This window comes from Temnothorax longispinosus, chromosome 4, assembly GCF_030848805.1.
Source record: "Temnothorax longispinosus isolate EJ_2023e chromosome 4, Tlon_JGU_v1, whole genome shotgun sequence".
NCBI classification, from domain to species: Eukaryota; Metazoa; Arthropoda; class Insecta; order Hymenoptera; family Formicidae; genus Temnothorax; species Temnothorax longispinosus.
The window spans coordinates 21,557,232-21,573,886 of NC_092361.1; the positions used below are offsets into that span (position 1 = coordinate 21,557,232).

The following is a 16,655-nucleotide window of genomic DNA, read 5'->3' on the forward strand; positions in this document are numbered from 1 at the left end:
AATTTCGTTCTTTATCTCGATTGGAAATTTTATCACGAAAAAAAGGAAGAGAGTTGATTTTAAAATAAAGGCTGCGCTTTCGAAGTATAATCCACGTATTATTTTGCGGAACGTTGCACGTCACTCGTTTTCATCCTACTGCTTTCGGGAATTTCCTAAATCTGCCGACCGTCAGAAAACGAACGTGGAAGAACGCGAAACGATTTTCGCCGTCCAACTTTCGGTCGAGTCCGGATCTTAAGCGTTCCTAGCTAGACTATAGCAGCCTATAGCATCCCCAAGGAGCTCGAAGGTGAAACTTGGAGCGGTTTGCGGCATTGGAGGGGTGGCAAAACCGCACGAAAAGGACAAGAAGACGAAGGGCGGGAGTATCGCACGCACAACGTGGCAGGAGCCTCCTCGGTTAAATGAGGCTAACTCTCCCTTCCTCTCTCGCCCTCTATTTCTCTCTCGTCCTTCGCCTCCTGCCGCCCCTTTTATCCCGTCATTCTCTCCCTCGCAACCTCCTTTCCTACCCTCTCGCTCGAAGTCGAACTCTCGCCGTGTCGAGCTCACTGGGCGCGGCCCCGCACCGACCGAAATCGATTTTGGGAAGACGAAGAGAGCAAGGGGACGATGGTTGTGTAAAGGAGAAAGATGTGATACAGATTACGGACCAGCCGAGCTTCCCTCTGATCTCCTCTGTATGTATCGGGAGAGTTTCCTCTTTCTTTACTGTATAGGAGGTCGCGGCTGGTAAGCAGCTCTTCTCCCTAGCCAACTCCCCGGTCCACAGGAGGACCGCGCCAAGCCGCCAAAGCGCATTCTCGATGTGTCACGCACAACGATTTCCTAGCTCTCGACTTGTCCAAAACTGGGATCATAGGAATATCATAGTTCCATTTCATAGTTCTTTTTTTGACAGAGCGCGCATCAGAGGAGCGAGAGAGGGGGGGGGGACGTAGAGGGAAAGAGATAGAAATAGACCCGAGGGTATATAAGGCGTCGCAGGAGTCATTTTCGCTTTGCGGACGTTGTCACCCGCAGCGATGACTACTCGTCGCGGTGTGGCACCGCCCGTCACAAAACTAACTCCGCTGGCCTCTCGGTACGGCGTGCGGAGAAAGCACTAAGAATAAGTGAAAAAATGTGTGTCTCCGTGCGCCGTGCACAGTGGTCTCCTGACTCGCGTCAGGATCGCTTGAAATGGAAATGATAGAAATACTCACTTAATTTATAGCTCCTTTAACAAATGCGCGTGAGATATCGGCGTAGGAGAGGAACGGAGATGGAGGAACCCATAGTAGAGAAAAGAGTAATAAAGAAAAGAAAAATGAAACCAATTGTGGAAGGTCGATATCGGCAAAAAAGGGCAGAGTGGACGAAAGTATAAAAAGAACAGGTAACAAAGACACATGAATAGATAAAAAAGCATCCACGTGTTCTAGGAATTACAAATTGAGATGAAGACTGTCGACAGTTTGAACTGTTTAAAGAAGATGAAGGGTATATATAAAGCGTTATAGGAATAATTTTTGCTTCATGATCATAGTGTAGAGGAAGTTACTCACAACTAGTGGAAGAATGCGCGTGTAACAAGCCAGAGACACCGGTGGTAGAAATTTCGCGAATAAAAGTCGCGTGTAAAACTGGGTAAATTGAGTTTGTGGAGATACACAAAAACCGAGATTTTGTTAAAGCGCAGCTCTCACCATGCATAACTGTGAATTTTCATCTTGTAAAGTTACAGATTGTTGCATTCATCTTGTACATGCACTTTTATTTTAATAATAAGCTTGTCGAATTTATAACCGATGGCGATCAATTTTTAAATAAGTTATTTTTGTATTATATAAAAAATTTAGTTATTAAATCTGATATTAATATCTCAAAAACTTATAAAGACATCAAAAGTGCAAATTTTATGCTATATCTTGCATTCTATTGATTCGGGTTAATTCATCGTTAGATCAAACAGATTTTTTAACTCAATTTTTTTGTAATCCAGATCACGTAGACACGAAAAATTAAGTAAATATGGTGTGTCCTAAGGATGTCCCTGTAATTTCGCGCAACCAATTCCCTTGAAAATGTAATTTCACATCCCAAACGATTCCCTTGAAAATGTGCAGTTTGCTTTATGAAAAAAGCCTCATTATCCTACGCCAAAGCGACGCTGCGTAACAAGATGCTGAAATGCAAAGAAATACAAATCGAAAGTAAAAGCTCCGCAAATTATACACGAGATGCAACGGGAATTTCATATCGACTTGTTACCGTCGCATGTTTTCCTTCGTACAACTTCGGGAGAGGCATAGAGTTTTCGAAAGAGTGGCTTTTCGTTAACGAGATTATCAACTTCAATGTTGCGCGATCGCGATGATAGAAAACACGTGATTCCATCGATTACGCCAGGGTACACGGTGCAGATCACGCAGGATGTCGCACACTCCCGGATTTTTCTTAATCTGACATATCGAGAGGGTCGTACGGAGGCTCGTCCCTTCTCTCTCCTCTTTCGATAGAACGAAAGCCCATGATATACAGAACTCATTTAGCTGTTTTGCAAGTTGTCTCAAAACCTATCCTATGCGTACAAGCAAACTATGTGCAAGGCATGTGTTTAGAGCTTACAAAAAATTATGTTTTTATTTGTTCCACATCTCACATCAGTCTATTTTATCAATCTTACATAGGTACTATGGATTGTACAACAATTTTTATAAATTTAACGTAAAATTCAAAAAGTTATTTTATTAACAAAAATTTTCTTTTTTATTAATTTGTATATTTAAATATATGCTATGCCGTGCGTCACGGACACTACATTCGTATCGAGAAAGCACAGCATCTGTACATACTCGTATAACGAGCGTTGCTCGATGAGCGTTATGAGCGAGATGGGCCGATTGAATTTTACCCAGAAGGGTCCAGCCTGCGTTTGAAAATTAGATTTTAAGCCGGCGCTCGCATGTATCCGGTTATCGAACATTGAATTTTCCTCCCGCGGGGTGGCCGGATTTTTTTCTCCTTTGACGCAGATTCGCATTGAAGAGTGCGCGGCGTGTAACCGCCATCCAGGATTTTGATACAAACGATATTAATCAATGGAAAGTGAAATTGATTATTGCAATCGTTTGCATGATATTATTTGCTACGATTTACAACGTAACGATTTGTAACAGTATATATATTTATGTCCAACAGTCTTTGTAATAGTATATAAGTGTATTAAAGAAATTTGAGAAAATAAAGAATATGTTTGCGAAAATATATATAATCCTACATTTTCAATGATTTAAAGCTTGAAAGCGGGTTGTTCATTAAAGAGAAGAAATATAAACTTTAAATTGACACGAAAATGCCATTAAAATTGTCGAAGAAATATTATCTATAAGTAACGACTTATTGTTGACGTGAGATCGATAAGTACTTTCGCGCGAATATTGACGGGGAAAAAGAAGCTTAACGATCAGCTTCTTACGATCGCCGCTTGCCAGTGTTTTCCTTCAGGAATTTTCCGCGAGACGACGACGGTCCCATCGTGAAAGGGATCAATACCGCGTCGTACCCAACGAAAGCTTCTTTTATCCCGTATCGGGACACATTCTCGTCTCCTTCGGTTAGGCGTGAGTGCCACATCGCCGTCACGGGGCGTCCCGGAATAAAAGCCGCGTAAGATCTTCTCTCGTTCGCGTAAGATGACGTTCCACCTTCGACCTTCCAGTTTTTAGATATTTCACTAGATATCTAATTTAATATTCCCGAAATGTTCTACTGTACTTTAAAGTTAAACTCACGTTCGTATTCATAGTCAAATGAATCTTCTTGCGAACTAATTTAATTTAAAACCTCGTCTTCGTTGAGTAACTCGTTTACGAATCTAAGGAAAGGAAGATTAATTTTCCTTAACTAGTCTTTTTTTATAATAATTATTATAACTGACGTATTTAAAAAGAGGAAAGGAAATTTTAATTAAACTTTAATTTTGTTAATTTCAATTTAATAGCATATTTTTTAATAGGATTTAAAATGGACTTTCCTAAAAATGAAAGCGGATATTATTTTTCCCACATAAAAAAACGGTATTATCTGTTTCAGATAGATGAAGTGTAAAATATGTTAACGTTACTTTTGCAATTTATACATTGATCTCACACTTGCAATTTTTACCTACGCGAATTTTATTTACGCGAATTTATCGTTTCAACCACGAATTTCGATCAAACTTTCTCGATCTCGTCACTGAATCCTTGGAGAGCCGTTTCTAACTCCGGTGGACTAGATGCGTGGCGCGAGCAGGTGGCCTCTTTAAAAAATGCAAATGCCACGCTGAAGTACGTGCGGAAATCGTATCCGGGGGATGTTCGATGTGCTAACTACTAACTATGTTCCAAACGTAACGCGAGCTGGATATTCGAGAAAGTCAGAAGCGCAGTGGATGTAAAAGTAATAAGATACGTCTCGCTGCGAAGGAGGTAAACTAATGTATTCCCGGGAAAAATGAGAAAAGTGATGTTATATTTGACGGTAACTTTCTAGTTCTTTTTGCAACTCTGACATTTATATAAGTACTTCTTACTTCTCTTCTTAGAATTTTTACTGATGTAATCGCGCGTAAGTAATTTCTCTTTAAACAACCTTATCTTCATACTTGTTTTATACGCTACATAGCTCTTCTTTCTCTCCTAAATATTAAAACCATTACGATTATGAAGCGTAATTAGACATAAAAAATTTTATAAGAATTTTTATTTTTACTTTTGAGTCTTTAACTTGTTAACTGAGGTATTTATTGACTATAAAATTGCCTTCTATAGGTGTGCTTACAAATCTGGAGAGTTAACTTTGTCTTATCCACTGGTCTGTTTAAATGACGAGTTAACTCGTCTAACTCAGTTAAAAATTTAGTCACCTTCACATAAACAAAAATCTCAAGGTAGTAGTTCAATGTATTACTTTTAAGAATGAAAATATGATAAAAAATATTAAAAGTAGAATGTCCAAGCAAACTTTATCGAGGAAAAATTCATTTTAAATTGCTCAAAGATTTGTATGACGATAGGAAATGCGATAAACCAGGGACATTCTGCATGTTACATATCGCTAATTATTATACGTTAATAAATAATAAATAGACATTTTCACGGATAAGCCGCAGTTTGCACGGTAATTCGAGTTTAGAAGTTTTATCGCTTTGAGAACACGTATTTACCTTACGCAGTAACCGTATAAATCATGGAAAATATAACAAACTTAGGTGCAGAATTAGGCTTCACGGCGCGACGCCGCGACGTACGTAAAGCGACGACGTTTCGTCTACGGCGCGAGACTTCCGTTCGAAGTGCCGACGTCTCCGAGACGCAAAGTTAGCGCGCGCGGTAATCAGCCGGTTGCTGGGGGACCGTTATGAGAAACGTGTCTGGCATGGCATATATCCGCCAGTAATTAAATTGTTGCGCCTACATATCCGTCTACGTAGCCGCTCGCTAAGTAACCTGTCGTCGGATTACACGAGACATGTCCCGCTTCATTCAGAATCAATCCACGTCGCGCTACCCTAATTCGCTTCTCCCGACTCGTTTCGCGATACCCACCCCTTCATTTGGGGACACGTATCGATTTGCCTCTACTGCTGCATTTTCCAAATTCCAGCTGAAAAATGCACAGAGCGATCGATCTCGCGACTCCGCTTTTTACTGCAGAGATATTATTTTCGAAACCGTGACACACGAAATATGCGGATCAAAATATAATTCTCATATTCCGCACCGTTAAAAAAAAAAATGAAACCCTGTCGCGAGCGCGAACAGAATGCAGATTAAACATTGCAATTGATTTTGAAGTACATGACAAAATTTAGATATCGCAGATTATTACTTTGAGGACCGTAATTCAAAATGCACTGACCGGTAACAATATTGTCGGCATGAAATTTTCTATTTGTGGAATTTTTCCTGGCTTGCAATGAAAAAAAGATATGAAAAACTGAAAGAACCCTACCTTTTTGCTGGCTTTTCTGTAGGTATGGTACCTACTTCGCAAGTGACCAACAATCGTGTCTGAATAATTTTTCATCCCAACTGGATTTATAAAGCGGCTTAGTATCCGACAGAAACCTTGAAAATCCCAGTTGTAGCGTCGAGCATGTGTCGCAGAACACGCTTCAAACCTCTCGCGGCTTTTATTGGTCCGCGTCCAAAGGAAACGCAAGATCGATAGAGCCTCTCAATCTTCCTCTCTTTCCCGTAGTGCTCTCGCGGCGGCTAGCGAGAAAGAAAGAAAGAGACAGAGAGAGAAAGAGAATAAGAGAGAAAGAGAGAGAGGGTAAGAGAGAGAAACCGAGATGGTGCTGTAATTTGGCATGTTTCAGGATCAGGGATCAAGCCGTAAAGCACGCCGGGACGCAGCCATAAAATCACTCACAAAACCGCTGGTGCAGCGCGGCGCCATCGTAACGAAGAGTAACTCGACCGCTCGCGCTTCATTTCCTCGTTAATTTTATACGCATTTATAGGCACTGACATTTACCCACTTTATAGGTGCGATGTTTAGCTCGCGGACAGTATTCGTTTTCTGCCTTATCTAAAATTCGTGTGTAACACATGATCATTTTCAAAGTGGTGCACACAGGCACGGTTTTAAACATTATAAATTTTAATGGGCGAGCCAATGTATACGCTGATTGCGGTACGTCGATTTTAGCAACGCGAAATTAAGTTACAAGCGGGATTAAATCAGTCGTTAAATCTTCGCAAGACAGGAGTGAGAGGAGAGAGGAGTACAGGTATCAAGTTTCGGACGAAGTAAGAAAATTCTACTCGGTATATGTATGTACACCATATATTACGTCGAGTCACAAAACGTACGAAAAAGTTAACCGTCAGTACGCTGGCGGTAGCGATTTAAACTTGCCCTTCCGTGAAAAATTGCTAAATCGTGAGCTTAGAAATTTTTACTGATCACTTCAAAAGTTTTGAAGCAAGTATAGCGCCAAAGTTTGAGAAAGTTATACTTCTACAATAATATTAGAAGGCAGTATTCAATAAATAACGTTTATGTATTGTATAATATAGAGTTACAATCAATATATAAAAAAAGTTACAGTGAACACAGTGTGAGTTAGTTTCTTGAAATATGTTAAACTTTCCTTTCACTTTCGTCCGAAGTATTCCCCTCCTCCCCACCAAGTTTTGCTTTGTACCGTTTTCAGAGATCCAATTAATTTCTTGACCGTACCATGTCGCCACGGTTTGTTACTCGGCATCGCCCCGAAATAGGAGGTATCAGAAACAACGGATAGCATTGTTGCCCTGGAATGTCTTGAATTTCGTCAAACAGAACGCACGTCGCGGTGCCGATATTCGGAATTCCTACTGACGGTGATTGCATTATTCCGGGCACATCCTATCGCATGGCTGCCGCCGGCATGAGCTTTAACCCGATATGCAGCATTCGCAAACATCGACGGATCTGTTTCCTAATGGTCTTTATCGAGAGAGGGAAGATTTCGTGCACGAAATCATAGTAACATGCATTTATCGGAATACGCTCAACACTATAAATATTTTATAAGTAAACGTTAACGCATCTTCTAACACAACTTTTTTTAGTTAGCAAAAGTCACTACTTTCCCGCATTTAAAAATATGTAAAATAAACAAAATGTATAATAATGCATATTAATTAAATTAAATTAAAAATATCTTGATATATTTGGAGACGCCCATGTCACTATTGATTAATCGCGCAATTAGGGATAAAACGCAAGTCGTGATGAAAAGTACCATGTACTCGGTTTTTGTGAGGGTAATATCTGTCCTGAGGGACGTTACATCGTGCGAAAAAGGATCGACACCTTGTCGACGGCACTTCATTAATCACTCCCAAAGCTTACCGCATGTTTTTCTTTGATGTACACACACTTTCCCAGATATGTTCCCAAAAATTTTCATATAATATATGCTCGTCATTACTGCTCAATGGAATATTTTTATGAAATTTTTTTCACAAGGTATGATAATTTTTAATATTAAATATTAAATTGTTAATTAATATTAAATATTAAAAAATAAAGAACTCTTTTTAAAAATTTTCTGTAAAATCGCTAATCTTATCATTAGAATTAAAATAAAAGATTTTAAGACATTGTGTATTCTTAATCTTTTTTTTCCATAAAAATGCCATTAATTTATAATTAAAGTTTCCAAGTATGTGCATCAATTTATATATTTAATGTAAAACATTAATTTTATTATTAATGTTTTTCAACAAAGCGGATCTTAAGATACCCAAATGTAAACTCGGGCTTTCTCTGGCTGAGCCGAAGCTTCCTGTAATCTCGCAGTTGTTTCAGTAAAGGAGATAAAGCACAAAAGCGACAACCCTAAGAATTGTCCTCCGCGAGAAGCGCTCGTGAAACAATAATTAGATCGCCCCGTAGAAAGTGCGGAAGGAAGGGGTGGTCTGGTAGAGGCTTAATTAGGTGATTGGCCTGCCTATATCTAGAATCGATCGGTCCCTACGACAGTCGAACTAATGCCGTTTTAATCAACCGCCCGGTATGCGAGAGACCTTGTTAGGCTTCGGATGCCAAAGGAAAGTTCCGTATCCTTCGGCGGGTTCCGGCTATTACTCTGTCCCTAATTTGATGATGGAATGAATAAATAAAAGTTCTCTCTTTTGTGGTACTTGAATCGGATTAAAAAAAAAGTTGGCTTTCTCTCTGTGTTCCTACGTGCTTTCATGAATAATGCTGATAAGTTGTTATCCAGCTTTTATTTAAATTGACATTAAGTTGAACTGACATTGATCGGTTAAATTACAACAAAAAACTGTAAGCACGAAAAATTTATACTGACAGTTAAAGCGTAGTTAAAATAACTATAAAGAGAAAAATGCTCTGGACAACTCATCGATTTTTCATCGTGATGATTCTGTGTTTATTACGTATATTAGAGTAATATTTCATACCTTCGTTGAAATATTAAATTTTTATTGTTCCTTTCTGAAAGAATGAGGATATATATATAATGGGACATTTTATATTATAGTAAAATTTTGGAGCAAACACGATTAAATTTCACGCGACTCTGATCGATATTTTAAAGCATCTAGGACAGTAAGCCTTAATATATGAAGTTATTCCCGATTCTATTCAAGTATACAGGAAAGTATCGCGATAAAGAGATGTTTTACGACCGCCATGAAAGAAGAAGATCCTCGACGACTCTCTCGGCGTGTCGAGCGAACTGATGCACTTTAAAAGCGATACTCGTAGCCTTGTAACCGAGACATCTGAGACACGTGCACGTGTTATCGATACACCTACGTGCCTCTATACGTATCGGGAGGTACGCGGAACAGACAGGAGATAGAGGAAGGAAGAGACAGCGGGTTTGAGCATCTAATCCGAGGTTTAACGTACGCGGATCGCCGGGTTCGAGCCCGCTAATGGAACGCTAAGCCAGCTGAGCCTGGGCTAACTTTGTACACCTTATCGAGCAAGGAGGGCCTGATCGAAAGCTCTCGTTTACCTCAGCGTCGCGACGCCTTGTTCTCGTCGATCAAACAGGTGTTTGCCTCGGGCAGACATTTACGACGACAACGACCCGTTTAAAAGGTCTCGCACGATCAAGGGATGCTTCCTTCAAACGTCGTTCTTAATTACGAAATATGCTGACAAGCTAGTTCTGATAATTCAGACATGATATCGAGAAATCAGAGCTGCGTATTGCGTATAGTGACGCGTACGTCACGCGTATACGGATCAATAAGACTTGACTAATAATGATAATACAGAAGTTGATTAACAAGCGCGACTAATAATAATACAGAAGTTGATTAACAAGCGCGATAGCGTAGTACAAAATCATTAAGCAATTAGGTTATAACGACACTAATTATTATGCTAACTAAAGAATAATACTCTTATACTCTGTTGCGTGCAAACTTTTATCAGTAATGCGACGTCCAGTATATTTATAACATTCGTTACTTCTACTTTATCACTACGACGTTTTTAAAAAAAAATATGCGCAGTATATTCTTCTTTAGAATAGACACAGCTGAAATCTAATAATTAGCAGATCGATAAACCAATAGTTTAACGAGCAATTCCCTTGATATTGAAACTCGGACCATGCAGACGCAGAGACATTATCGAGCAACGCAATCTCTGCTGATAATAAATCGTGCAGCGCAAGTATTAGTAGCGTTATTAGACACATAAGTTCGTCTCTGGTGCAATTAAGTCGTAAAACTGTTTCGGTGGAGGTGTTTGCCTCGCGGCATCAGGCGGTTACGAAACTAAACAGGTGCTACCTCGTGATGTTTGCCTTTGGTGGAAGATGCGCGCTACGAAACGCACGGATAAGATAAGACCGCCCGCGGTTCGCCGTACGATCACAACGAAGTTTCCAGCTCGTCTTCCCCACGGATTCACCTCGAAAGAAGCGGAAAGCTCCGATATCAAGAGAGCAGCAAAATTGCATTCGTGCGATTAGCCCCGCGAAGTTTCGCGAACCGCTGAATTCGAATGGCGAAGTTAACACTTAGCTATTCGCGCCAGCGGCATAAAAGTGGCTTGTCAGCTCTTTTGGTTCCTATCTCTTTTACCTATTATTACGATAAAAGAAGTATGATACCAAAAATGTCGAATGTCCTGCGAATTGCAAGTGTGCAGAGAGCGAACTAATTAAAAGTAGCGATTATGCTAATAACACGGCGTCCACAATCGCGCTGATTAACATGCTTTTCGTGAATAAAAGCTTGAATTATAACTGAATAAGTTATAGTAAAAATTCATTTTAGTTAATTTCTTCCACTTCAGCTTTGCGCCTACCTCTAGTTGCGCCATTCTTCTCTGCGCGAGCACTTATACTTTGAGGGAGCATTAAATCGAATCGGTTCTAAATCGCGCGTGAAAGTCGAAAAGCTCGAAAGCACAAGGCCCTGGTTTAGGAAGGGAGAAACTCAAGCTCGTACATTTATTTTACAAATTACAGCCACGGATGCGGGCAACGTTCGAGTACACCTGCAACTAAAGAAAACTTATAGCCTCGATCGAAGTCGTATATCGAGGTAGGAAGTATCGCGGGATAAGTGTCTTCACTTCGAAGAAAATCCGTTAAGCAACGGGGGGGAGATATCGGCTGTTTCCTGAACTACATTTTCCGTGCAACGACAAAGTTAGCCGGAAGATTGCGTTCTCTCTTCGTGAGCTCGAAAGATATACCTTAATCTTTGGAAATTGTTTTATGAAAATAATAATTTGCGTATCGAATTATGGTAAATAATATTATCGCAAAAATTTTACAAACTTATAGATGAACCATTCTATCCATCAAAGAAGAATTATATTAAAATTCAATAAAATTTGTTCTCAAATTCCAGATATTCTTTATAAAAATTTCAAAACATTTAAATAATGAAAGTTGTACATTCAGTTATAGAAATCAATAAAACCAGAACTACATTTATAATGTCACCTGATTTTGAAAACTCGAAAACGTTCATCAAAATAGCTTGTTCCATATGAATTTGTAATGTACCATTATCTCGAACCGCGTAATTTACGACAACATGAGAAATCAGACTTGTCAAGATTCTATAATACTTATTAACAGGGCAATATTGAGTGGCAATTCGGGCCTACCGAAGTTCCACGACGTCACTATCTTCTTACCAGTACGGAGAACCGTGAAAATCCTGTTATCTACTTAGTATGAATAAATTTCAAGCCCTCGTGCTCAGTACAGCGACGTCATTACCATAGAATTTACTAACTATAAAATATGGCTTCCGCTGCCGAGGATCGTCGTTTTACGTGCTTAACGTGCTCAGATTTTTCCAAAGAGCGTGTCGCCGCCGAAGATTCTCGCCGAGAGGAAACTTTAAATAGCAAACGGCGAGTATCGATTTGCCGTTCAGAATCCTGTCGTGACAACGTCGTAGCTCGACAGAAATAGCGCAAATTGCGCGCATGAACCGATTAAGCGTAAACCAATTTATACCGATCTTTTCGTAAAATAAAAATTTTAGACAGGAACTCTTATAAGAAATCATGTTACATGGAAATAAAAGTGAGATTTGTAAAAAAATAATGTAAAGCTGAAATTAATTTTTCTTTAAAGCACATCGATCTGGAAAACTTTTGAAACTTTTATCAGTCAGTTTTATTCCCGATCATTAAGTAAAATTATCATTTTCGACCTAAAATACATAAACGTGTCTGGAAATTTTTGCTAAAAAGAAACTGGCTTAAAATTTATTCAAAATTCTTAGAATATCTTTCAATAGACATCTCACACATTAGAAAATTAGTTATAAAGTAGGATGCATAGTAGATCGTGTAGAAGCTTTTTGAAATGCATTCCTAGTGTACTAATAAAGATTACCGAGCTGGACTTCAAACACTTTGGAACTAAGGGGCTCACGTGTCGCTAAGAGCTTGTTCCGGTTCGTTTCTTTCGCGGATGCGTCATAGAGTGACGCAGAAGAAGAATGCGACGAAGGGAGAAGGAAAGACGAGAAGACGGACGTACGCGTGGCACTTAATTTGTTTCCTAGGGTGTTGCACGACGATGCAGCCATTAAGCAAGAATGGGCGAAGGCGATTTATGCGCGCCGAGATTATTCGACGGATAACCAACGGCAGCGGCCAGATAACCAACGGAATTTCGGTGGCTCCGCTTCCGTATATGGAGGACAGATCGAATTTATCACCATCGACCTACTTAACTACTATCGTACCGTGTTCTCAGGGAGCGGTTCCATAGGGCGCCCAAGTAAACGAAACTTTTGTAATTGTTCTATCGAATCCCCGGCGCGGTCCCTGCCTCCCCTTTGTTGTCCTTTAACGATCATCGAATACATTGTCTCTCGACTTGGGAACGAGCGGCGGGATGAAATTAGCGAAAGTCCGTCGAAATGTCGTCATTGAACGATGGGGAAACGAATAATTGCGGGTGATAAATTTTACGCATTTTTCATAAAGTTGTAAAAGCATGGAAAATAACGGCAGACATTATACAAATTTAGAGAGCACACATTTGGTGCGCGCAGTGCATATAATTGTGTGAATATTGATATGCGCTATTTAAAATTTCACGAAGTTTATGTATTTAAATTGAACTTGTAAATACTGGATTAATAACAGCGAGGTCTTATGTAGATTTTGATTATTTAAATGGATAAATAGAATGTGCGTACAACAATGGATTATTGCGTATTAATTTGAAATGTATACGTTTCGCTAATTTACATAATAATTCTTTTAAATCATGCCAATTAGTGGAATACATAGAAATTATTATTGCAGATATGACTGCGTCTAGCATGAAATTTGAAGCAAATACTTGTTTTGCTTATATTAGTATTCAGAATAAGAAGATAATTTACTTTTTGAAAAAACGTTGGCGAAAGTGTCATAACGTTTGTAATTCAAAAAAGGTGAAATTAGTAATTTTGTTGGGATCTGTTCTTTCTCTTAATCGTTCATTATACGACTATATGAATGCACAAGAATGTGCAGCAATGCAATATTAACTCAACACTAATTATGAAAACGCGTAAATTTCGGAAAACGTGCGAGTGCAAAATAAATTGCTAATTCCTTAAAATGCCTCACCGAGGCGAATAATTTCGCGTTATTAATGCAAATACGAGCGCGAAAGCGGAATGGAACCATTCCATTATCATCGCGAAACGTTATAAAATGTTAAAAGCATGTCGTGTCCTCTCCGTTCTAAAATGTTTGCGGGTCTCGGTTAATTTTCGCCGAAAAACTGAAAAATCTGTTGTTTTATTCAGGCACGATTTAAAACTGTAACCGAGATTAAAAACCAGCGCGTCCGGCCCGAAGCCGTGATTCACGCCGCAAAACTTTCATAATTGTTCTATCGATTTCCTTTCATTTTGCCTTTCCCCTTTTTCCCTTCCTTGGAAAATTAATGCTCTCGTCGTAGAGCTGATCGAACGCGCACAGCTGCCCAAAATTAAATGATTAGGCGTCCCGAATTTCTCGTTATCATGAAATAAATTACGCACGTGAATTGTATAGTGGAATCTTTTCATGATGTAACTCGCGGCCCATTGTCACGCCGAATGCATTGTGTGAAAATTTTATCATGATAAATTTCCTGTACGGTAAATACGAGTTGGAATCAGGACAATTCAATAAAACTTTATTATAACACAAATTTCGTTCGCTCTGTAACGAAATTTTTCGTTTGTTTTGCCGGTATACGATTCATCGATCGTCAATTGAAGCGAGTGCCACAAAAGTTCGCGGACAAATAAGCCGCATCAGCGAATCATAAATTTCCAGACGGATCTTGCGTATACTGCAGCTCATGCGACAACACGTCACCGGGTCGTTTTAATAAGGGCACCCACCCACGTAACAGCAGAAGTCAGGGTATACTCGCTTCGTATTACTCCCGTTTTATATATATCCGTTGTGCGTATACAACCCGCTATCACATTACTAAAGCCCGGCGGGGGTGGCGTAGAGGACGAGGTTTCCCCGCGGCAACGAGTTGGCTGGTCGATTTTGGTCTAAACTAAATATAAACGTATTCACTAAACAAGTTGAACTACCATTACAACTTCACATAGATGTTGAATATGCTACAAAATTTCAAATATGAGAAAAATGATTGCTCTTATAAAATCTACAAATATATCCACGCATGTATAAAAACCAATGCGATCTAAGCTAGCTAACAGAGATTTTTCTATGGATATTTGAACAGTTAGAATTTGAGTAATTGCAATGTTGGAGTAATGTACCGTAATATTTTACATATTATATAGCTATCATAAATAAATTTACGACAACCATCAGATTTAGCGCCATAAAATCGTTCTTTTGACGCAATCCCCCTAATCGTCCCTAATAGCTTTACGCACATTTAGCAAATGACAGTGTGATACAATATAGCGTGTTACTCGATTTGTTGGGCGTATAGTATTTTAGGCTGGTGGATCGCGCCGACGACGAGAGGCTGAAACCGGGGGGGAAAGCAGCGTATCACCTTTATACCGCTACTACTCGCGAGTTATTTATTTTTATGGGGTTTTCCTCCTTCTCCCGCACTCACTCCCGCGCGCGCCGTGGTCTTCCAGAACTTGAGGAACGAACGAGGAGAGAGGAACGAGTTCGGATAGTCGAACGGGAGCGAGGGAGGGTGACGGCGCGCGGGCGGTGTGTTACGGCCTTCTCTCGTCTCCTGCTCCTGCCGGAGATACCCTCCGCGCCGGGGAGAGAAACCCCGTGCCCGCTTAATGGCGTTACGGGGTTGCCATGGTTACGGGGAACCCCATGGAACCGACGCCACCGCCGCGCCCAGCGGAAAGCCCATTTATTCTGGAAAAACATTATAAGAACGCGCGCGCGGCACGAGCCCCGCACACCAAGGTCGTTGCTCGCCGGAGCACTTGCATCCCTGCCCGTGCACGTACTCACCCTCTGTTGCGCACGGTGAGAGTGCAATTGGAGTAGTCGTGCGTTTTTCGAAGAGATGACTGCGGGAAGGTAACCCTCCGTAAGGTACAGATTGCCGGGCGCGTGAGAGCGATGAGAAAAGCAGCACGTGAAGTCAGAAATCACGAGTTTCCGCCCCGCGCTAGAGTTTTCTTGCGACTTTCGCAGGGGGGATCGATTCGGTTTATTATCTCGCGTCAGGCGAGAGGCTGACATACGCTTCCTCCGCTTCATCATGCTCCTTTGATTAGCTTTGGCGACTCCCCTTCTGGAAATTTAAAATAGTGGAAGGATTAATTAAAGTAACGCGGAGAAGGAGGAGAGCGTTGCAAATTGTGAGCTATTTTATGAAAAAAGTCTCGATTTTATTTTTAATATGTAATAATTATAACAAAATGGATATTTAAATTAATGATTACGACGATTGGAATGAAAAAATTAATAAAGAAACGCAATCAGTGTGCTTGCATAAAATTTAGTTGTTTAAAAAGGTAGTTTGAATTCCAAACATTAATCAAAAGCAACAATTTATTACCTTATATCGATAGTATATTATGTTGAGCGAATTAATACACTGATTAGCATTTTTCCACCGACATGATATGAAAACTGTGTGCAGAGGACCTCATCGTTCAATCCCGGTTTTGATCCAATTTATCACCGTACATCAGCCGAAAATAGCTTACACATATATAAATTTATCGAACGAAAGGGAATGAGAGGAAGAGAGACGCGCAATCTTCCGCGCAGTGCGTCAAAGCGGACGAGACGCATTAATTAAAACAACATAGAATTGCATTGCGTAAATACTGACCGCTTCTGTAAGCACATACGTCGCGGTATGATACAGTGTATCATGGTGATGATATTACCATCACAAACCTGATGAATTGGTAGACATATTAAACGTATTAATAAATCCGCTTACATGCCGCGTTGCGAAATAATAATCCACTGAATAATTCGCGAAATATGTCACCGCAATCGACCATACACGACTGTTGGTACATAAAGGCTATTTTAGAATTATCCAGCGGTAGTTTTAATAATAGATTTTCCGGTTAATTAGCAAACAATTTAAACAAAAATATTAAATATCGGTAAAATAAGACAGTTTTTGAATTGTATACAACTAGTAGTTGTCTTTAACAAACTAAATTTCTGAGACAAAATTATTAAGAACCTTTTTT

The 16,655-nt window shown here is 39.8% G+C and overlaps 1 protein-coding gene across 1 annotated transcript in view; it reads right to left on the reverse strand.

Moving 5' to 3' along the window:
* The window catches only part of LOC139811831 (uncharacterized), a 63,654-nt gene that overhangs the window by 16,287 nt on the left and 30,712 nt on the right, over nucleotides 1–16,655 (reverse strand). Inside the window, exon 3 of the mRNA XM_071776257.1 lies at nucleotides 15,448–15,733. Within this exon, the coding sequence (XP_071632358.1) occupies nucleotides 15,448–15,702 (255 nt within the window). The 5' untranslated portion in view covers nucleotides 15,703–15,733. The remainder of the gene's footprint in view (nucleotides 1–15,447; nucleotides 15,734–16,655) is intronic.